This window comes from Lampris incognitus, chromosome 10 (genome assembly GCF_029633865.1).
Source record: "Lampris incognitus isolate fLamInc1 chromosome 10, fLamInc1.hap2, whole genome shotgun sequence".
Taxonomy (NCBI): domain Eukaryota; kingdom Metazoa; phylum Chordata; class Actinopteri; order Lampriformes; family Lampridae; genus Lampris; species Lampris incognitus.
The window spans coordinates 53094204-53117753 of NC_079220.1; the positions used below are offsets into that span (position 1 = coordinate 53094204).

At 44.9% G+C, this 23550-nt stretch overlaps 3 protein-coding genes across 3 annotated transcripts; 2 read left to right on the forward strand and 1 right to left on the reverse strand.

Annotated features, from left to right (window-relative positions):
• Nucleotides 1–453: 453 nt before the first annotated feature.
• Nucleotides 454–4792, forward strand: LOC130120055 (serine/threonine-protein kinase 19-like). The gene is made up of 7 exons (XM_056288671.1): nt 454–617; nt 905–1000; nt 1092–1237; nt 2975–3210; nt 3413–3510; nt 3629–3776; nt 3900–4792. The coding sequence occupies exons 2-7, from the start codon at nt 907–909 to the stop codon at nt 3943–3945; spliced, it is 768 nt and encodes a 255-aa protein (XP_056144646.1). The 5' UTR covers nt 454–617; nt 905–906; the 3' UTR covers nt 3946–4792.
• Nucleotides 4793–4834: 42 nt separating this feature from the next.
• On the reverse strand, nt 4835–10030 carry LOC130120056 (ras-related C3 botulinum toxin substrate 1-like). Its single transcript, XM_056288672.1, has 6 exons — nt 9525–10030; nt 8164–8235; nt 7330–7447; nt 7005–7067; nt 6341–6500; nt 4835–6082 (listed from the first exon to the last, which is right to left on the reverse strand). Exons 1-6 carry the CDS (start codon nt 9557–9559, stop codon nt 5952–5954), a joined length of 579 nt encoding a protein of 192 aa, XP_056144647.1. The 5' UTR covers nt 9560–10030; the 3' UTR covers nt 4835–5951.
• A 2113-nt stretch (nt 10031–12143) lies between these two features.
• Nucleotides 12144–15946, forward strand: LOC130119923 (small integral membrane protein 10-like protein 2A). The gene is made up of 2 exons (XM_056288520.1): nt 12144–12510; nt 14801–15946. The coding sequence occupies exons 1-2, from the start codon at nt 12331–12333 to the stop codon at nt 14819–14821; spliced, it is 201 nt and encodes a 66-aa protein (XP_056144495.1). The 5' UTR covers nt 12144–12330; the 3' UTR covers nt 14822–15946.
• The last annotated feature ends 7604 nt before the right edge of the window (nt 15947–23550 follow it).

Consider the following 23550-nt stretch of genomic DNA (forward strand, 5'->3'; position numbering starts at 1 on the left):
AGTGTTTGCCCTGAAAACGAAATTAAGCAGGAAGTCTAGATTATTTTTGGATTTGATTAAAAATAATCAAAATATTAAGTTACATAACTTATGAATCGTCTAAAAAGTGAACCATGGGGTTGAAATTATGATTGTGAGGGAAAGAATAGCCTTAAGTTGACTAACCTAACAATTTTAGGTTACAATGTCTGCCTCTGCTCCTTGGATACGTTATTGGTATTATATTAATGTTGATTGTGGATAACTTAGACAGGTTAAATTGTGGGTGTACAGCGTTTCCTTGATGAGCGCTAACCCCATAACAACATATTTTCGCGTTGCTACGGTGGCGCACACGTGACAAAGCCAGAAACGGGATTTTGGCGAGGCCTATGTAGGGTTCATAATATCGCTCTCGGGCCAGTAGGCTGATTAAAGGCGTCTGCGTCGGATTCGTACGGGGGCGAAGAAGAACAAGTACGGCTCGTATTTCGCACCGCCGAGCAGTCAGCGGCGGTAACGTTAACCGCCGTTACGATAAAAAAGAAGACGAAGAAGAAGAAGCGCATCCGCTCGTCGATGTTTAAACTCGACGCCGGCGTTATCGAAAGCGATGATAATTATTTTGTAAAAATTAGGTAAGTTATTATTCACTGAATGTTGTCCAAAGGCAGGATTTATTCTTTTATTAAGTGTGTGAACCAAATTGTATCAAATGACGTTTGTGGAAAAATAACGGCTGTTAAGCTCGCCGGAAGTGTGAGCTTTGTCAGGTTAGCTACAGAGTACAGTTGGCGGTGTCCGTAGGTTATAATTTATGTTTTTATGTCTCGGTCATTTTCTCTGTCCAGCTTTATGCGAGGATAGATAAAAGGATGGATAAATTATTATTTTAAGTCACCCTTCTTAAAATGCATCCTTGCAGATATGAATAGGAAGCGGGGTCTGATTTGTGATGCTTTCAAAGCGAAGAAGAAGAGAACCGGTACAGAAAAGTTTGGAGATCTCTCCAATGGAGAAGGTAGGCATGGCTATCATTTTGTTTTTTTTGGATACAGCTTCAAGGGGTTTAAAGCGGATATTAACGGAGAATATTAAACTTCTTTATCTAGAAGGACCAGTTGACACCAAGGCCACGCTGCAATACCTTACGACACTATTTCCCCGAAAGCTCTTCAGCGACACCTTACCTCAAATCGTCCTCAAGCACCAGCTGTACAGCATACATAACGACAAAACTATGGTGGACAAGCAGCTGGTAAGCTACCTCTTACGTCTTTATGCATGCTCAGTACTCCCAAGTAAGGAAAAGACAAAGTTGAATCGGTTTGTGTGGACACAACGTTTATTGAGAAACGTTTCATCACTCATCTAAGTGACCTCTTCAGTCTCAACTGACTGCAGGTATCCCCACCCTTATACACAGCACAGTGGCATAACGACAGAAAACAAGGATCGGTTTCATATGCAGATTACCATGACCATTAACTAGAGTTAGAATGTGGTCATGTGTACTATTCACAGAGAATTGGGGAATAGTTGCACTCACAGCATTGTAAGATGGCAACCGGTGTACTCTTACCCCCCCCCCCCCCCCCCCGGTTCAGGGATGGTCGTTCCCTCTTCACATGGATGGCCTCTTTGACTCCCCTTTCAAACCAACGTTCCTCCCTATCAAGCGTGTGCACATCCTCATCCTTGAAAGAGTGGCCTGTAGATGGATGTAGACTGCAGAGTCCTGGCCTGATGCGTTAGCTCTTCTGTGTTCTGCCATCGTCTTTGCCACGGTCTGTTTGGTTTCCCAGATGTACAAGTCACAACAATCCTCCCGACACTTGACAGCATACTCTATATTGCTCTGTTTGTGCTGGGGGACCTGATCCCTGGGATGGACCAGTTTCTGGCGCAGCATATTTTGGGGCTTGAAAGCAACTGAGATGCGGTGTTTGGAAAATACGCATCTCAACTGTTCCGACACTCCCGCCACATATGGAATCACCACCGGTTTACACTTAAACAGCTGTTGTCCTTCTCCTCTCTTCGATTGGCTGGTGCACTGATTGGGTGTCTTCCTGGCTTTGACAAACGCCCAGTTAGGATAACCCCACTTAACCAGGGCCTGTTTAATATGGGATTTCTCTCCTTTCCCGGCCACTGTGTTGGTTGGAACGTTGTTAACTCTTTGATAAATGGTCAAAGAGGGCATGTATGTGAAGAGGGAACGACTATCCCCGAACCTATGCTGTGATTGCAACTTTTCCCCAATCCTCTGTGAATAGTACAGTGCCATTGTAACTCTAGTTAATGGTCACGATAATTTGAATCAATGGTTGTTGTTTTGGGTGGGGGGGGTTCCCCCTTTTTCTTCCCAGTTGTATTCGGCCAATTACCCCACTCTCCCGAGCCGTCCCGGTCGCTGCTCCACCCCCTCTGCTGATCCGGGGAGGGCTGCAGACTACCACATGCCTCCTCCAATACATGTGGAGCTGCCAGCCGCTTCTTTTCACCTGACAGTGAGGAGTTTAGCTAGGGGGACGTAGCGCATGGGAGGATCATGATGTCTCCCCCCGAACAGGCGCCCCGACTGACCAGAGGAGATGCTAGTGCGGCGACCAGGACACATACCTACATCCGGCTTCCCACCCGCAGACATGGCCAATTCTGTCTGTAGGGACAGCTGATCAAGCTGGAGGCAACACGGCGATTTCAACCGGCAATCTCCGTGTTGGTAGGTAACAGAGTAGACCGCTACGCTACCCGGACGCCCACCGATGGCTGTTTTAGGTCATTATGCCACTGTGTGGTTATAAGGGTGGGGATACCTGCAGTCAGTTGAGACTGCTCTCTTAGATCAATGATGAAACGTTTCTGTCAATAAATGTGTCCAGATGAAATGATTCAACTTTGTGATCAAGCTCTTGTGTTCCTATTCATCCATTTTTCTTAATTGTATTGTATTGCATTGTAGAAATCAAACTTTTTTTTCTATTTACAGAATGAACTGCGGGATCGGGGAGAGCTGTTGATGTTCCAGCTCGGCTTTGACTCGGATGCATTTGGACTGGTGTTCACCTCAGACTACAAGGCCAAAATCTTGGCAGGGGAGGAGGGCCGCGTGACTCAAGAGACAGTGGAGAAGTTTGTGGAGCAAGTGTTGCCTTCTTGTACTGACCTGAGCTTCAGCAAAGACAAGATGCTTAACGAGTTCCTCTTCACAGACTCTGAGATAACGTATGAACGAATCAAAAGACTTCAGATTTGTGCGACTTTAACCAGTTCTCTGTAAAACGATAGAACGACTGAAGGTTTTTTTTTTTTATTCCAAATCGAGACATCTAGACAAAATTGATACTTCCTTTCGAGTCAGTGCCACTGCACTTTTTGTTTGGGAATATCTCAATATCTTTACACTTACTTTTATTTCACTCTACAGGCAACTAGTGAAGTCAGGGGTCCTGACTGTGAGGGACGCCGGCAGCTGGTGGCTCTCCATTCCCAACTCTGGCAGGTTTATCAAGTATTTCATACAGGGTGGGTGTAGTGAATGACAACTGGAGAAAATGTTCTTCTCCACTAGCTTAATTTTCAACATCCCAGTGGGTCAACTGCAGTTTCTTTCTTACCGTGGAATTATTTGTTTACCCATTAGGTCGTAAAGCAGTGCTTAATATGGTTAAGAAGTCCAAATATAGTGAAGTCTTGAAAGCTGAGCTAGAGGAGCGGCGGACAACCTCTCAAGTCAAATTCCATATGAAATACCACATCCACGATATTGTTGGCGCTGAACTGGTAGAAAGGTAAGTCACTAATACAAGCTGCCTTGCCTTCTTCCTAAAAACAGGTGATTTTTATGTTCCCCATAATTGGTTTTCAATTAAGAAGTTTTTTCTTACAATGAAGTTTTCCTTTTTTTTTTCTAGCATACCTACAACTTCAGGGACACTGTTGCGGTTTGTCGATTCCTGACCCATTGTAACAAGACATCCATTTGTTTCAGCCAAGACATGAAGATCAACTGAAAACATAAAACCGAAAAGTGCACAAAAAGATCAGAAGTGCTATTGTGTTTAATTGCAAGAGAATTTTTTTTTTTTGCTAACGGTGATCAACAAAAAAAAACCTTGTAGGTTTGTGACATGACATTACTTTCAGGTTTTCTGAGACACACTTTGTAAATGTTGTCAAGATGGAAGGAAAATATGCATACCTTTATACTATGAAAACAGTAGGCTTAGCATGTGTCCTATCCGGTGAATGAGCTTTGTTGTTTTGTGATTATGAGTACACTGGCATTAAAAGAAACTCTGCCATGCACTGTCCGTACCTATTTCCCCCTATACTGAAATGTTTACATCTGTGACCAAATTGTGAGTTAAATGTTTGAGCTGTATTTCCTCCATAATGTATTACATCATGGAGAAAATATGGCCCCGTTACATGCTACAGCTTAAACTATAGAAACTACACTAAGTTTTAATGGAGCAAATAGTCTCAAGTCAGTTGGTTTCTATTGAAATTTATTGGCATTTTCAAAAAAAGTGAAAATAGCTTCATCCATAAAACTAAAGGTTTGCAACATTGGCTTGGAGTACAGCTTGATGTCTTAATACAATACACATGAGCAACGTCGTGAACTTTACTTTACCCCTGATCTAGTCGTTCAAATACATTTGTAAATATGCAAAAAATATAAATGTAGCAATTCTAATCTTAGTGTTCAGTATAAGATGCACATACATGCTGTCAGCATTAATTACAAAAAGCTAGGCTTGTAGGGACATTAAGGTAATGTTAATTGTGGGAGGTAAAACAATAGTAGATATTCATAGTTAGTTTAACAATACGTTGCGTGAAGTTTAACTTTTGTGAAGAAAAACAAAAAAAAATCACAATTGGCGAAATACCGGGTATGCTGTTACTACAGCAAAACTGACAGAGGCTTTATTGTGGTTATTACATTGAAGCGTAAATGTTTACTTTGATATTACTTAGCCAGTACTAGTGTTACTTAAAACAAGTGTGCTGTTGGTGACAAAATGTAATGCACAAAAAAAAAAAGTATAAATGCCCATAAACTATTAAGGTTGCTTTTTGTTTTTTGCTACCACAATTGAGACAGCTCCGGGGACATGTTGGAAGGAATACCAGTCTTTATAGGTCCAATGGGCGACAACCCCTTGAAATACTGGATTATCATGCCTTTTCAGAGTGACTTATTCATCTTGGTGGCATTCTTGTGTGTCCATATGCACAACATGACAACTGAATTGTGATCCAGCCATTCGCTTTTGTTAAACTAACGACGTAAATTATTGCGCTAGGAATAGAAACTAAGCACCACTGGTAAAAAAAAAAAAAAAAGTTATGAGGCAAAAAGAACTTCATAAATGTCAACTTTAAGTTCCTTGTTCACAAAGCAACCACTTCAGTGGCTATTCTCAAGATTGTAAATAAACTCACAATATGCCATAAACCACATAATGCCAAACTGTCAGCTGTAATTGAAACGTTTACAGGTTTGAGACAAAGGTTCTCATTTTCTCAAATACAGTATCTAATATTTGAAAATGAACTTGGCAACATTATTTTCCACACATAAATCAAGACGGTAAACAAGCAAGATGGACTACCAGTGGAGGAACAAATTACAAAACACTCCCTAGTCCATTTTTGCAAAACTCTTCTTAAAAGGCCTCAGGAATTTGATATTCTCGTCTAAGTATGAAATGTGGTAGATGTCCAGGAAAGAGCGTCTGTGTGTATGTGTGGAGATTATCAGCAAAACCCTTCCCCTAGACCTAACTGAAGGTAAGAATATTCATAGGAGCCATTGGCATTAACTACTGCAATTACACTGTTACAGAAGGAAAGAATCTGGCATACACTGCTTTTGTGTGTGTGTGTGTGTTCAGGTGTCTCTCCCCATCCTTACCACTAACAATCATTCCCCTCCCATCTCCTCCCGTGAAGTCTTACAGAAGAGAACAGGTCTTTTTCTTCTTCTTGACAGGCGGGGGGCAGAGGACGGCCCGGATGGCCTCATCAAACACAGTTTTAAGGCCACGCTGAGTCAGGGCTGAACACTCCATGTACTTGACTGAACCTGAGGGAACATGAGGGGAGGGGGGCTGTCTGAATAACGGGAAATTCTAGGATTTTCAAAATGATCTTGCTAGGGTTTACAATGAATCGGTTCATATCGAAAGAGTAATCAATTTTTTTTTAAATCTGGAATAATAAGGTTAATAGGTTCGCATTCACTGATTGTCTGAACAAAAACAATGAGTTTGCTTAGGTTTTTACAACAGCAAAGACAGAATATGTTGTTGTGCCAACATCTTTGTATGCTTAGGTGTCATACCAATCTCTTTGGCCATAGCCAAGCCTTGGGGATAGATGATGGGAGAGAGTTTCTTTTCTCTCAGCTTTTCAATGGTGTCCTTGTCATCTCTTAAATCAAGTTTGGTACCCACCAGGATGATGGGAGTGTTGGGACAATGGTGTCTGACCTCAGGATACCACTGTACACAAAGCACAACATTAAGGACTTCACTTCGGAGTAAGAATCTCCCATGCATGTTCCCGATACCTTCAAGAATATTATCAGTGCAGTTATCTGTTGGCTATAAAAGGTACCCGATCAGTTACTTGAGCATTTGCAAGAGAGCAAAAGGTTTTAAAAGAAAATTTGATTCTCCCCCCCGCATACATAAGTTATCTGGAAGGCAAGAACACTGGACTGTTACTGGTTACAGTAGCAATGAACAAGCCTGCTTGAAGAATGTAATACAAGTGTAATGGTTTAAGTAATCAACTGAATGACTTGAAGCCAGTGATACGGGGGGGGGGTTGAAAATTGGAATTTTAATAAATCCGAGTAGTTCTTGTCTGGAAATTCAGGACATCCACTTTTGGTGAAAAGGCTAGTCAACACCAGCCTGTGAGTTACTTCTTGTCCAGTATCTGGTCTTGCCTGTGCCAACTTGAAGCTTTTCTCTGATTCAGTTGAAGCTACACTGACTCACCTTGGCACGGACGTTCTCAAATGAGGCAGGACTCACAAGGGAAAAGCAGATGAGGAACACATCCTGGTGAAACAGATATTACTATCAGAGTTTGTAGCAATCGCTTCCTTCTCAGAATACAACACAAGTCTGTGTCATTATTTGCAAAGGTGTGGTGTTTCTTTCCGTTCAACTTCCTTATTACCACCCCTTTGTACAAACCACAGATTTTTCCACATTGAATCTAAGCAGAATCCTCCAGCCTCATCATATCTCACGGCAAATACCACCATTGAAAGAACAGCAAAATATGTGCAATATGATACAGCATTGTCTATTATTGTACCGTCTGTGGGTAGGACAGTGGGCGGAGTCTATCATAGTCTTCCTGTCCTGCTGTATCCCAAAGGCCCAGGTTTACTGGCTTCCCATCAACCATCACATTTGCAGAATAGTTGTCAAACCTAAAAGACAGAATGAATAACGGTATTTAAGAGAATCAGCTTTGCCCATGACACTTGAATGGATAAAGTATTGTTTTATGGCACCTACAATGCATTTGACAAACCCAAAGGACTACTTTTTTGAATATGTAAAACTAGTCAATGTTATTGATTTTTTTTTTTTTTTAGGGAGTTGTTCCTTATCTGATGCGAGGGTCGAAGGACAGGATGTTGTATTGCTATAAAGCCCCTTGAGACAAATTTGTAATTTGTGACACTGGGCTACACAAATAAAAGTGACTTGACTTGATTTAAACTCAACTCTTCATTTGTTATTTTGCGCTACTTCTATTCTCTTTTGAAAGAAAGCCATTTTACTCAAAAACTGGAAATGACAGGCACCAATATTTTCTGAAACCAACTGCAGGGCAAATTACTGTCAAGCTGAAAGACACAAACCAACAGGATCAGATAAGGCACAAGTTTTCTGTGTGATTGAAGGGTATCTGAAACGGGTGCTCTCATCCTCATACAAAGACAAGCTTCTTGACCCGCTTGAAAACCACATTTCCATCTAAAAACCTCCTGAGGAATGACCTTCAGCAGCTACGCCATCAACATTTCAATGTCATTGCAAACGGTGGGGTTGAAAGAATAATGGAGCCGAGAGCAATTGTGCTGGTGGACTTCGGTCTAAAGCAATCTCCTTACCACCACCAGACTGCAGTGATACTCACACTGTGGGGATGTACTCTCCAGGAAAGGCATTGGTGGTGTAGCTGATAAGCAAGCAAGTCTTACCCACAGCTCTAGATGGAGAAAGGAAAGAAAAATTAAGGTCAGTGGTGTAAGACTTGGACAGACAAGCAATAACGTTTTACAAATTAACTCGGGTTGAATTCTGAAACCTTTTCTGCGCAGGAGAAACACAAGATAAGAAGCACCCCAGCACTCAAGCCATTACAACAGTGTTTTTCAACCAGCATGGTGTTGCAAACTGAGACAACCAGGTGTGCCATAGAGAAAGCTCAAATTCCACTTATAACCAATTATTTACACAGAAAACAACTTTATATTTTTACTAATGGAAATGAACTCTTCTATTGCGATTCCAAAGTTATGTACTAATTCTGTCATGGTGGACAGTGGTGTGCCGTGGGATTTTTTTCATTCTAACGGACGCCATGGCAGAAAAAAAGGTGTGGAAAAATCCCTATACAAAAATTTTAAAATTAGTGTCAGCACTCCTGGTGAGTCAGAAAGACATGGGCCAAGCCTTTTCTGTACTCAATCAATCAAGCTGCATTTGAGATAGCGCTTTTCTAGCTGCAACAGACACTCAAAGCACTTTACAATTCTCACACACACACACACACACACACACACACACACACACACACACACACTCTCTCTCTCTCTCTCTCTCTCTCTCTCTCTCTCTCTCTCTCTCTCTCTACTGTAGGTAAAGTGCATATCGACAAACTAGAGTCATTCTTTTTGGTTAAACTCCAAAGCTGAACACATAACATGGGGACAGTGCTGTTTAACACATAAGGCTGGTCAATCAGTGACTACCCTCCAGCGGTATCCACCACACCCGTAACAAGAATCCGAATATAATGAGCGCACGCAACCTCCCACATCGAGCCAGCAAAACAGCTGGTCTCCATTCTTGACCTCGTTTCAGGACCATCATCGCTTGCTGCCATGGGCCAAGAGCTAAGGGCTTTTACCCAGATGTTGGAGAAGCCGAGCGATGCGCCGCCAACACTCACGAACAAGGGGGCTAAACTTCGCGAACTTGCTGGGCTGGGCTGGGGGTAGGCCGTACCCAACGTGCGTCTCACCCGAGACGGATCAACCCGGCGAACCGGGAGATCACTTACCGACTACGCCCCCCCCCCCAGAGTGTGTGTGTGTGTGTGAATCGATGTGTAAACAAGTAATGGTCAACTACCCCCCTCCTCCTCCTCCTCCCCCGTTTCTTTTTTCAAATCGACTTTTTGGAAGAAACCCCCCCCCACCACCCCCTCCGAAAAACAAACATGTTATACACTCAGAAAGCCACAAAATCAACAGTCTAGCCGGGTCCGCTTACCCGTCCCCGACCACGACACACTTGATGGCCTGCATTGCGCCGCGGAGGAAGGTCTTAGCCGCTAAGCTAGCTCGGCAGCCGGCTAACGCTATAGCTCGCAAAACTCGTTTCTTTGTCCGAACTCGCTTCGCCGGTGAAACGTGAAAAACAAAAAAAGAGTCCTTTTTTGGCCACCCCTCCACAACAAACACACGAAAAACAAAAACGCCGTTTGTGTCACCGGGGCCGTTCCTTCGGTGCGAAAAGGGCTCGTCGGTAACTCACGGACCAACTTTTATCGTCCGCCTTGACGCGAGTTTTTCCCGGGGGGGGAGGAGGGGGAGGGGGGAGTTCTCTCACAGCATTCCCATGCCTGGAGCGCTCCTGGACGCCGCGCGAGCAACACAAGCGGCCACCACCCCGGAGAGAGACGGAAGTCGACCGTAAACCAGACGCTGCTTCCGGTCTCCGCGCTGGGGTATAGCCCAGAGGGAAGTCGATCCAAAATCAGTGACGCTTTATTTGCGTGACCGCGTTAATTACGTAAACCTATTTTTCCCGGACTTAGCCTGTTGGTGATTTTAAGTTCCTGTTATAAGCTGTCGCCGCAGTGTTACGCCTTGGGCTCTTATTTTGAAGGCTGAAGAGAGAGCGGAAGTGCTGCACGCAGTGTTGTTGCTGCGGAGTTCTGTTGGGGGGGGGTGAATCCAAATAAAGTGGTCCTCGTGTGAAAGTGGAACCTCCGTATTTGTTATTTTATGGTTTCATACCGTATAGGCCAGTGTTTCTCAACCGGGGGTCCGCGGACCCCTAGTGGTCCGTGGTGTAATTGCAAGGGGTCCGTGAAAATAAAGTATCTTTAAAAAAAAACATCCTATGACATTTATAGAAATAGGATTATTTTACTCAAATGTGACTGAGACCTTTATCTACCTAAACTATAAAGGGTAACAGGACTTTTTTCTCTAATTACATCTGTTTCACAAGTGTAATGTATTGTATTTTAATAAGAGATCTCGCTCCCGTTTGCATTGTTCAAAGTTACTGCATAAAAATTCTGTTGTTACATATATCTGAAAGTTACTGAATACATATTCTGTTTTGTTACATATATCTGAAAGTTACTGAATAAGAATTCTGTTTTGTTACATATATCTGAAAGTTACTGAATACATATTCTGTTTTGTTACATATATCTGAAAGTTACTGAATACATATTCTGTTTTGTTACATATATCTGAAAGTTACTGCACAAGAATTATGTTTTGTTAACTATACCTAAGTTACAACTGAAAGCTCTTATTTTTGCCCCAAAGAGTGAATAAATGCTATAATGCAATTTAAAATGCAATCTCTACTGTTTCTATCAAATTGCAACCCCCCTCCCCCAAGATCAGGTGGAGGGGTCCTCAGGGTAGATCAAAAATACGCAGGGGGTCCAGGACCCCAAAAAGGTTGAGAACCACTGGTATAGGCGACATCTGCAAACCCTCGGTTACATTGGTGGCAGCGGTGGGATCCGGAAGTGTGCAGATCCTCAGAAGTCTCTTCGGAGCGCGGGAATAACAAAGACCCGTTAGCTGACCTTTTAGCCGAGCGGTTAGTGATGTCGCCTTGTGGTGCAGCACACCCCGTATCGAATCCCGCACCGGGCAAGAAAATAACCCGTTACAATTACAAAAAAATTAAACGAAAAAGAAAAGAAGAATAGAACTGGCAGAAACATAGAACAGCCATTAAAAAGCAACTGACAGTAATTGAGAGTGTTTTGGGTCACTAACTGACCCTTAGGCTATGGAGTGAATCAGGTACGCCTACACACTGACGACTATATATGTATATTGTAGCGAATTCGGGGGACAACGCAACCACAGGAACTGCCGCGGCCGGGAACGCTGGCCGCTGGCTGGCGGGTCCGACCCTTTAGTCTAGCGGTTAGCGATGCCTCCTGCGGTGCGGGCGATACGGGTTCGCCTCCCGGCCGCGGCAGTTCCTGTGGCTGCGTTGTCCCCCGAATGCGCTACGCTATATTAGCTGCATTAGCTATCAATAATGGCTAGTAGCAAGCTTAGGTTGGAGCAGACAGGTATTTGTGTTGATTTTGGATGAATGAAGCTGGCCGTGGGGTCTGCTATCCTGCCAAATCTATTGCGCTTCTTGCGTTCTGGCTTTCGGGAAGGGAAAGAAAATGACACCCCCCTCCAAACTTTTCAGATACCTAGTATCCGATTTGCGGATCCCATAGGCACACCGCTTCAGCGTTTGAGAGCTTGACGGACCGTTGCTAAGGTAGGATTGGACAAGCACCGTTCCGGGGCGGGACTTGGCGAAACGTCAATTTCCTACAGACGTACTAAATTGCCCCTAGGTGTGAATGCGTGTGGGCCCCGTGATGGCCCGGCGGCCTGTCCAGGGTGTCTCCCCGCCTGCCGCCCAATGACCGCTGGGATAGGCTCCAGCATCCCCGCGACCCCGGGAGATTGACGGAGGATATGAGGCTCTCTTTCTTTTCTTTTCTTTTTTTTTTTTAGCAAATACGCTGACCTACTCGCAACTCCAGTTGGTGGCGGTAGTGCGCCGAATCGTTGTTTGTCAACCGCCAATGAACCCTCGAAAAGAAGACGAAGAAGAAACGTCAGCCGCTCCGTCGACAGGGTGGAGTAGCCGCCTGCTAAGCCGACGGGCCGACAAGCCGAGCGAGGCGTGAGAGCAGCGGCGGGGCGGGTAGGCTGAGCTAGAGAGGTATGCGTTTTCAGGAATCGCCCCCCGCTTAAGAGTTCGCCCGCCTCGGTGTAACGTCGGCGATCGCGGCGACAGATTTCGTCTTATGGCGGGTTTGTCGTATTTGGTTTTCCGGTTCTCGGGCTCCGCCGGTCGGACCTATGGGGTGTTCTCCAAGGGATTGACGAGGACTCTGTTGATATTTTTTGATCTGGCGTGGCGGCTGCGAATCCGATTCCCCTACATCTACCTCATCGCCTCGATGATGTTCAACGTGAGGTTACAGGTAAGCGGGACGGGGGGAGGGGGGACGGGGGTCACGCCGAAACCGACGTCGACGGCGTCAGGATCGATACCGCTGTCCGCGCACCTCGCTGGTCGAGTTTAAGCGGATCTGCGCTGACGGGGTACAGACAGGGGCGCGAGGAGGGTGCCGGTTCGAAACCGCGCGAGCGGTTTGATAACCAGCCTCCTCGCGAGTTGACGAGTAAAGCAGCCGGCGAATGAAAGTTGGGTAAACTGAACCGTGATACACGCTGGCCGGTGGTATACGAGTTAAAGCCCATGGCAAACCGATGGTATATAATTGTAGATAGTTTGTGGTCTCGTCAACAAGCCCCCCCCCCCAAAAAAAGACTTGGTCTTCTAATCAGGTACCGGAGCTAAATGCACGTAGGATGAGATTGCACACTCATGTCAAACAGAAGGAACGTCCACACTGAGGGATGAGGATGCAAATATTTAATGCAGTGCTGTAACCAAACAAGAGTGCTACCAACAAAGGTGTGGGGTGAGAAAATTTAAGTACCTTCTTCAGTCTGCCATAAGGAGGGCAGGGCACACCTGATGCCTATTAATAGAGGCTGAGTTCCCAATCACCACATGCTTAAAGGTACAGGGCCAAGAAAATACAATGATCTAATGTTAACAGGCACAGTGTAACAGTAACGGGTTACAATGTAGAGAGAATAGAAGCGCGCGTGTGTGCAACAATGTATCTACAGCAGTGTTTCTCAACCGGGGGTCCGCGGACCCCTATTGGTCCGTGGTGTAATTGCAAGGGGTCAGTGAAAATAAAATATCTTTTAAAAAAAAAGATCCTATGACATTTATAGAAATAGGATTATTTTACTCAAATGTGACTGAGACCTTTATCTAACTGAACTATAAAGGGCAACAGGACTTTTTTCTCTAATTACATCTGTTTCACAAGTGTAATTTATTGTATTTTAATAAGAGATCTCGCTCCCGTTTGCATTGTTCAAAGTTACTGCATAAAAATTCTGTTGTTACATATATCTGAAAGTTACTGAATACATATTCTGTTTTGTTACATATATCTGAAAGTTACTGAATACATATTCTGTTTTGTTACATATATCTGAAAGTTACTGAATACATATTCTGTTTTGTTACATATATCTGAAAGTTACTGAATACATATTCTGTTTTGTTACATATATCTGAAAGTTACTGAATACATATTCTGTTTTGTTACATATATCTGAAAGTTACTGCGTAAGAATTCTGTTTTGTTAACTATATCTAAGTTACAACTGAAAGCTCTTATTTTTGCCCCAAAGAGTGAATAAATGCTATAATGCAATTTAAAATGCAGTTTCTACTGTTTCTATCAAATTGCAACCCCCCTCCCCCAAGATCAGGTGGAGGGGTCCTCAGGGTAGATCAAAAATACGCAGGGGGTCCAGGACCCCAAAAAGGTTGAGAACCACTGATCTACAGCATATACAATAGCAATGAATAGTATATTACCAGTGTCCTTCGAAAGAGGTGTGCTCTAGGTTAAGGGACTTGCGCAAAATTATTCACACGCGTTCACAAGTAATTCACAAGAATTACCTAGGTCAAAATAGTCTCATAAATGCGATTGATACAAATGTGTTAGATAAAGCAATTCGATAACGTCTCCTCATGAAGGCCTGCAGGGTGAAGAGTTTTAAGGGAAAATATCCGTTTGCACTCAGTCTGGAACAGACGTTGTTCCGTATCCCCTCCCCTGTGTGGTGTTTTGATCTGCTGAATCACACCGAAAGTAAGAGGAAACAGAGTAGTTATTATCTTTCAAGTGGCGGGCAACGGAGACAATTACATCCCTTCTCCTTGTTGCGCTTTTGTGTTCAATAATCCTTGTTTTTATTTTGTCTTGTCATTTTACTGATGTATTGAAGTCCACATAGGCAGGAAATCAAATGTATGACATTAATGGAGTTGCATGTAAGGAACTGTTTTCTATCATACTGCTTGCCAGTCATATGGCTACCAAAAGTACTTGTGCGCTTACATGAGTCCTTGCATGCTGCACAAGAGTGACAGGGATAGAAACCTGTCATTTGGGTAAAGCGTCCAGAATCTGGAGATGAGTTAAATGTGTCCGCTCTAACCAGGAAGTCCCAGAAACATGAAGGACACTCGCAAGCAGTATGATGCAATACAGCTCCCTTACATCTTACATGATATACTTTGTCCATGTAGAGTTTACCTTGACAGTTGTGCTGCCTATTATCCTACTTATGGTACTGCATTATATAGGCTGAAACCTTTACTGTTCTTCACAGGTCCATATTGAAATCCACTGAGTCTACAGCGTCTTGTCATGAGTTTGCAGCCCTCTTATAAAGACATCAAGCTGACAATGCATAACAGTGTGGAGAAAGGGGACACTCGTTCCACTTATTGGTACAACAATGCACAATGTGACACGGATGGAGTCCTTCTCAGCTGCTGTCACAGAAGCACAGTGCCTTTGTGGGGGAAGGGACACCAGTAAAGTCCTCAAAAACCTATGCTGGGGTAAGTAGTGATCTGTGAGGGAGTGGAAAATGCTCCCCAAGATAGCAGTCTTAACTTGCCGCCAGAGACTGTATGGACACTTCTCCAGATGATGGGAAATGTGATGGATGAACAGTGGAATTTCAGACTGCCTTTTTTTTGTCAAGATAACGAGGACTGGGTAATAAATGACTGCTGGAATAGGCTCCAGCATCCTGCGACCCGAATTTGGATAAGCGGCTTGGGTAATGGAATGGTAATAAACTTGAAGTGAAGATAAAGTGAATGTCACTTTGGAGCGGTCCAGCTACTATGTATTGCCAGAGTTTCACACATGTTCATTAGGCCACCTTGTAAGCATCTCAAAGACAAACTGGAACTATGTCAAGCTGCTCCTGTTTTAAACCTAATCATCTGCACTGCGTGACACAAACCTGCATGGTTTCTGTCCTCGGTGGTTTGTCTACTTCATCTGAGACCATTGTAGAGGTGGTTTTCAGGAATGGGTGTACAGGGGGCAGGGTAAATGGAATGTTAATTGTGCAAAAATGGGAATGGTCTCCTGGCTTTAGCATGTATTAACAATAACCGTGGTTGTTTGTATAGTACATTACAATTGCCCTTATGAAATTTCCACCGATATTTTACTGGAATTTTGCAGTTTAAGAAGCTTGTGCCCACTTGTCAAGTTTGTGTTGTGCAGCCACTACATGAATCACTGCACGCCCACCTCATGTCCTCACGCGGGTTGGTCACCGTTTGGTGCAAGAGCATATCGACGTTACTGGACTGGTTGCATTGGAGAAGTGTTACTCTGAAAACTTTTTTTTTTTTTTGCAATGCTTCCCATGTTTTAAATGAATATGGGGGATTTGTCAACTTGTGAATTTACCACAGTAAGGTTTAGGTTAATTTAATGAAAAAAAATAAATTTTAAGAAGTACCCTTTTCAATCCTTCTTCTTAACAGAGGCCAAGGGCAGCGTTATTACGTGTTCTCTAGACTCAACAAGTCAGTTCCACCGGGTAAGGTTTGTTTGATTTGAATGCATATGCATCCGTTAAATCAGTCAATTTTCCTGAGCCCATTTCCTATGTTTCTTATAGAGAGTGCACTGATAGTGATCTTTTTCACAAACCAGTTCATGTCCTACAGAGATGTTTTTCAGGACCTTGCCATACCTTGGAAAGCGACTTGCCTATGAGACTCTTATTGTTTAGCCTCCTAGGTGGGCGAGATCATGCAAAATCATCCGTATGTGATTCAGAACTGTGTTTCAGGAACACATGGGCCTCTTATAGGTCCAAAATATATATACAAAAAAAAATACTGTAATATGAATGTATGTACGAACAGGATTTTGAATAGTGGAATATTCCAGTTATTTTGATGACAAGCAACAGTTTTGTAGCAAGCCTTTAAAAACCTTTCAAATGGTGGAACGCTCCATGTATTTTGATGGTAACTACAGGTATATTGTGGGTTCTGTTTTAGTGAATTACTGATCATGCATGTTTCAATACCTATCAACCGTATTGATCACCGATCACGTTCTAAAACAAAATCAAATGTAGTTTATATTTTCTAGGAATGGATTCTCTTTGCACCTTTTCCCATTTTGAGGAGGAAAGGCTGTCGACCACCCTGACCATTGTTTCTCTGCTGTGTTGGTGGGGAAGCGGAGAGAAAGACGGAGAAGGTTCTTGCAATATTAGAGTCAAAGTTTGCAGTTGTACATGTAGTCCAAAAAGCAGGCGTCATAATCGATTTAATATCTCTGACTGGAACAGGGGAAAGACTGATTTGGTTAATGGCGATATTGAAACAAAGATTGAATATCATAAGCCAGATGGAGCTGGTATCTACCAACACCGCTCTACAGAATCTCATAGTTGATGTGGTTGAGGTAAGTGAAGTGTCAGACATGCTCTCTTTGCCATTTGATGGATGTATATTTACATGACTTTGAATCCCAACTAATGACTTCTTCTACCAGAAACACCGGCTGCTCTTCTCAGCTGCCGTGTTTGCACCACGCCTTTATCGCTGACTATGCGTCCCTTTCTCTCTAGTAAGCTCCTGGTATCTCATCGGGGTTATCAAATGGGTATCCCGATACCAATATTCTACCAAGTGAAGCCCATGACCCCCTCCAGAAAGCTAAACAGAAAGCCCCAGCTAAGTCCCGGGATCTGCTAAGAGGTACACTTACCTACATTTCTTTGTACCTGCACTTTGACTCATACCTACTTCTCTAAATCATGTCCACTTATGCTCTGTCATAAGTCTTAAGCTTTCTGTCAGTCTCAATGACACAATGCTCTTGGGACAGCTGAACCTGTGGTCTGAAACACCCCATTCAGACCTGCAGTGATTGTATCAGCAGACAGTAAGTTTAACAAGGCCTATACGTGGCGATTTATGTGACGAGCTGAGGAACCTTCACGACTGCCCATTCTAACTACAGAGCCATGGCACTTCATGAAATACAGCTCTTAGTCTTGGTCACAGGAAACCAGCGGGTTTTTTGGTTGTTGTTTTTTTTCCCCCCAAACAGAACCTATCGCAGCTTCAGCTGCTGCCTTGGTGGCCTACCATAATCCCAGACCATGATCCCTCCCTGAATGGTTGGATGTGGCAACAAATTCATTGCATCCAACTTCTCGTGGATGCACCCTGGCTGTACGTCCCTGATGTTCAGCCTTGGCTGCTCATCATGTGAATCCAAATCATGTGTGTCCTGCCAAATACGTCATCTATTGTATCTTTCCACAGCACAGTGAGCAAGTTTTTCTCTTTGACGTGTCCCTTTGAGACACCTTTTGCAGTGTGCAAACATCCTTTAGCATTCTTTGAGGAGTTTTCTATCTACAGTATGGCAAAAAGCAAAGGTGATGCTTTCAGGGAGTTACATGGTTCTGCAAAGAACTTGGCAAGAACTTTGTGTAAGGCAAAGGTGTTGCTTTGCATATTTTAGAGCATTCGCTTATGGTATTGGTTCATATATTATTATACTTCGCGGCAATATCAATCAAGCAATCAATCAGATTTTATTTTTGTAGCACTTTTCATACAAACAAATATAACACAAAGTGCTTCACACGATAAAACAATAAAATCTCCCACCCTCACTAAAATAAAATAAAAGTAAAAGTACAGGCAAAGTTGATGAAAGTACAGACGAGTTTAAAACTGAGTTAGTAAAAGAAATAAAAGTGCCGTAAACACTGATGAATTAAAAGTTACCGCAATCAGAGCAGAATATATATAAAAATAGAAAATTATATAAAACACACTCAACGCTCACAATAAATTCAGTGTTCCTTTTGCCAAGATTCCTACATGCCAAAAGTTGGGGATGACTCTGCTGTTTGCAACCCTGAAATGTGTGATGTGTTATGTTGTTGGTACCCTTAATATAAAGCAGAAAGCTAATCAGTCATGAGTTTTGAATTTGGAAAGATGTACTTCATCTAAGCCGTGGGAGATATGTTGTCGAATATTAACTGTAGATTTGCATCACGATCACATCCGAGATGCATCACATCGATACGAACAAGATGATCAAGCAAGATGGTGAGAGTGACGATGCAGATGTCTTTCTGCCCCCCCCCCAGGTCTTCCAGTTGTAATTCAGTATTTGTCCACAAGGAGGCAGGCGACCATAACAGTGCAGGGTCTTCCCTCGAGTGTTGAACAAGCGTCACAGATGTGCATTCCTTTGAAGAGGATGCAAGACGATATCAGGGGCCAATGAAGGAGTACATAAGGTGCAGACAGCGATCCTGTGTCGTCTGTTGCCAGTCTACCAATCAAAACCCTTACTTCGTGCGTTTACTTTACTGGGGATTCTAGCAGTGCCACTTTGGTACTGCACATTTGTCTCCCATGAAAATATGTATTTCTCTGTTAAGAGAGCCATTTGTACTGCCTAAAATGGGTTTGAAGAGTTGCAACCAGCGGGTGTTTAGATTTTTTACAACGGTCCATGCACCAGACTTTATACATTTCCCCACCGGAAAGTGGGGAAACCCCGGAGTCCAGTTAAGAGTTCAGGTGCCTTTCTAAGTTCCATCCTCCTCTAATATCCACCCACAGAAACGTACACATGTCCTTGTCCATCTTTGTGTTTGGTCCCAAGAGTGCTTCGGGGGTATCTGGAGTCATCGAAGGCACCCTCTTCTCTGCACAAAACGTCCCCCAGCAAACTTCCTCACCGGTCGCTCCAGTGCTGGTCTGCTGTGTGAAATCGTCAGGAGTTGCCACGGCAACTGCATCATAAAATTCTGCATGTGGCAGACCACCCCCCCCCCCCTTGATAAAGAGGATTTATTACTTTGGGATTTGCCACTGGAAAATATTTTAATAGGGTTACCTCGAGAGGGTTAGCAAAAACAGATCTATAGATAACGGATTAGATAGGTTATCTTATTTCTGTGTTCTGACAGCCACTGTGTACCCTCCAAAATATAAAAAAGGGGGGGGGCTAAAGATTATGCTAGAGCGTTTTAGCCTTTAGCACTTATGGCAGCTGCTCTTATGTACGTCACGTGACAGCGTGAACAAGCGACGGTCGTAATGCAGACGGATACGGCGGGGGTTGACATCAAACCTGCAGTATTTCTCCTTTCCAGACACACAAATCAGACACACGCAGATATGAGTGTGGCTGACTTGTGTCCCCTGTTTGTATGTTCGTATCCGAGATCGTTAATGGTGCTGCTGGCGCCGTCCGGCCCGGACTCGCGGACGACTCAGGTGCGCAGTATCTGAGCGGAAGTCGAGCGGGACGTAACATCCGCCGGATGTCTTCAGAAAGGCCTGTTTTTGTTTTGTTTTGTTAACGTTCACAGACCTCGTAAACGTCGACCCGGAAGTGAATAAGGGACTATCTTTGCCTTGTTTAGTCTACTCGGGATCAGTAAAGTGGATTTGGGCCCGCTGGGTCGTTTGTTTTCCTCTCCGTCTTCTGATATGAATCCGCGTATCCGATATTAGTCCGCGCATCCGATATTAGTCCGCGTGTCGTGGCGACGACGCAGAAAATGTGACGCCGCTTCTCCTCGTTTACGTGCATCTGATTACGTCTTGCGTCAGGTCCCCCATTACAACAACAACAACAACAACCCGAGGCGATTAATCTTAATGGGCAATAAATAAATAAATAAATAAATAAATAGATAGATGAATAGAATAGAATAGTAGGGATTAAAGAAAGGATATATATATATTATGTATTTATTTTTATTTTTATGCAATAACAGACCGACTTAGTTGCTGGTACAAGTGTTGGAAACCTCGCACCCTTGAATGCAAGAAGAAAGAAGAAGAAAGCCACTTTATGTTGTCATAATATGAAATGGGCTCCCACTCTGGGTAGCTCTATTTAAATGAAACGCCATTGTTACAGTGTTTCCCATCTCAGCTATGTAAATGAGAGCTGATCTTATCTAAAAAGTAATGACAGAAGGAGAAAGCCCCTTTATTTTGTCATTGTACAGTTGTTCGGTTAAAAGGACTGTGTTCTCTGTATTTAACCCATCCTATTGTATAGGAGCAGCGGGCACTTGCAGCGCCCAGGGACCTTCTTTCCATTGCCTTGCTCAGGGGCACAGGCAGGAGTATTAACCCTAACATGCGTGTCTTTTTTGGTGGTGGGAGGAAACCGGAGCACCCGGAGGAAACCCACGCAGACACGGGGAGAACATACAAACTCCACACAGAAAGGACTTGGGACGGCCTGGTGGTTCGAATCCAGGACCTTCTTGCCGTGAGGCAACAGCGCTAACTACTGGGCCACCGCCCAAATTGTTGCAAATTGTCACGTGAGACAGACCCTGGGCTGCTAGTTCTGCTCCTCGGGTGAAAATCATCCATGTTGTCATTTGCTTCACAAACGGTATCGGACAACTTTCCAACGTCGTGACACGACGTCCATCAACGTGAGCGACAGTTGTGCCTTTCGTGCTCATTTCCTACACGTGGAGGGTGGATTACGAGCGCTAAATGTAATCAAACTCTAATCCCCCCACAGCTCTGATGCATTAGCCGTGATTGCGAATGATGACCGCGACCCCCCAAGAATCCAGAGGCGAGGCCTCCCGGTGATGCTGTAGTTTCAAGGCTACTTCGGTCTCCGGGGGCCTCCAGACCGGACGCAGATGTACATGTTTGTTCGCTGAGGAAAAGACGGGCTCACGCAAAGCATTAACGAGGACGAGATGCAGGTGATGAGACGAGCTGGAAGCTGACCTCAAAACTTAATCGAAAGGACTGGGTTTGGGGGAGGAGGAGGAGGAGGAGGATGGGTGGAGCGAGACAGATCTGGGTGCTTTCGCACTAGGGAGCCGGGCCCTGGATCCGAGTACACTTGACCCCAAAGTCCAAGTTCATTCGATAAGTGGGGACACTGTGTGCCGTACCCACTTGAAAAGGTGTGCTCGGGTACGGTTCCCACCAGGTGGGCAGGGGAGGGAAGTTGGGCAGGGGAGGAAGATCGGCAGTTCTGCGTTTACTGTAGCCCACACGAGCTGAAACAGGTTACGCAAGCTTCCATTCAAATCTCCTTTTGGGAACGTGTTGGTGTGATGATGGGGCGGGGGGGGGGGTTGTTTCCATTTTAACGATATGAGCTGTCGCTATGACAATTGTTCATTCCTACAATTCGAGCAGCTTGGCATTCACTTGAGAAGTGGGGACTTGTGCTGCACAAGGCCGCAAATGCCAATAATAAAAAAAACTGCCATATTTGATTCAATGGAAGCTTTGCGTTGGAGTGAACGGTCTGGCAAATAAAACGACAGTTGGCTGCCACAACAACAACAACAACAAAAAGGGTAAATATTGCATTTTGCAGCGTTCAGCGAGATGTTGTATATGACAATCCATACCACGATGCATAATGCTCACGTGCGGCGAATTTAGCGGCCTGCAGTTTTGATCTTTTAATCTAAACTCTTCATCTGGCTTCGACCCCACAGCTTAAACACATGAACATGCAGCTACGCATATATTAAGGGATCAGGGTTTAGCTCGTGACGTTTTAACTGAACCTCTGTCCCCCCCCCCCCCCCCCCATTCGAGTCCTCGCTGTCATAACGGCGTCTCGAACCCGTTCGAGACGCTCGTCAACCAACAGCACAGGCCGAGCGCAGCGACCATGTAACGTACAGCACGTGTATGGGGGGGGGCCTGTAAAGGGTTTGGGAGGCTCTTGGTCGACTCCTTATTACGTAACCGCGGCAGGTTGAGGAGGGACGTAGACGTGGAGGGGGCCGGGCCTGCAGACGGGGCAGACCACACACACATGTCTCTACTTACGGCGACACACACTGCTGCCTTTGTGCGAAGCAGACACCGTCAAAATAAAGACTCCGGCGATGCGGGGACCTCTCGGAGTTCAGAAATCCCGTCAAACCGGCCCTCCGATCCGGTCGCGGCACGAGAGGGGCCGACGGAGACTTACGGGTGGCTATCAAACCCCACGTAGGGGAGGAAACCCTTCCGTTCCCTGCTTCCTGTGACCTCTGTCGCGCCCACGCATCCCCCCGTCACCAAGTCTGACCCCCTGCAACAGGAAGGATGTGAGAGGCACCATCCCAGCACCGGGGTCACACGGCCAGCCCCTGGTTCTCTAGGCCTGGCTGTAGTGCATACTAGTTTGTGGGGGGGGGGGGTGATATGAAGGGCAGATGGGCCGCGGTCTCCCAAGCGTCACTCGTAATGAGGGAAATCTGACCTCGGTTCCGTTGTCCACAGCAACGTCCCGCGTGCCGTCATACTCGCCATACGGTTAGCCGAAACGCCATTGGCTTTTCCAAGTGTAGCTGCTGTCTTTGAAATAAAGTCATCTTTCCGGCCCCCGGCTCCACAGGAAATGTCAGCCGTTATCTAATATGCAGGGTGGGACGGGTGTATGCACGTGGGAAAGTGTGTGCGCTGCTCCCTAAGATCTCTTAAATGTTTTATTGGGGGTTTTTTCCCTCCCCTCCATCGAGACGGGACAGGACAGGACAGGGCAGCGTCATTAAGCCATTGATTTCCTATGAACTTTTCTATTTTCGCCATCTCCCTCATAAGGAGCTCCTCCATCCTCCACAAACTTCCCCTCGGCATATGCCGGATAAAGAGGAGCGGGACGGCAAAACCTACGGGGCAGTGGGGGGTGGTGGTGGGGGGTGGTGGTGGTGGGGGGGTTGATGCTGTGGAATGTGATTCCATCTGATTACACTGTGTGTGTGTGTGTGTGTGTGTGTGTGTGTGTGTGTGTGTGTGTGTGTGTGTGTGTGTGTGTGTGTGGTCTGGGTGGTCAGCAGCTCTGAGGGTGAAGGTACCCAGCCCACCCCCACCCCCACCCCCCACCCCCCCCGAGGCCACTGGCTTGGAGACCGGAGCATATGAAGCGGCGTATCTCTCTCCACTGCTCAATCAGGTCACGTCAGGACTACCGCAGACCCCGATCTTCTGACGGTCTCTCTGATCTGCCAGACGGGCGTCGCCCCGGGGGACGCACCCGCAGTGGCCCACGAGAGAGAGA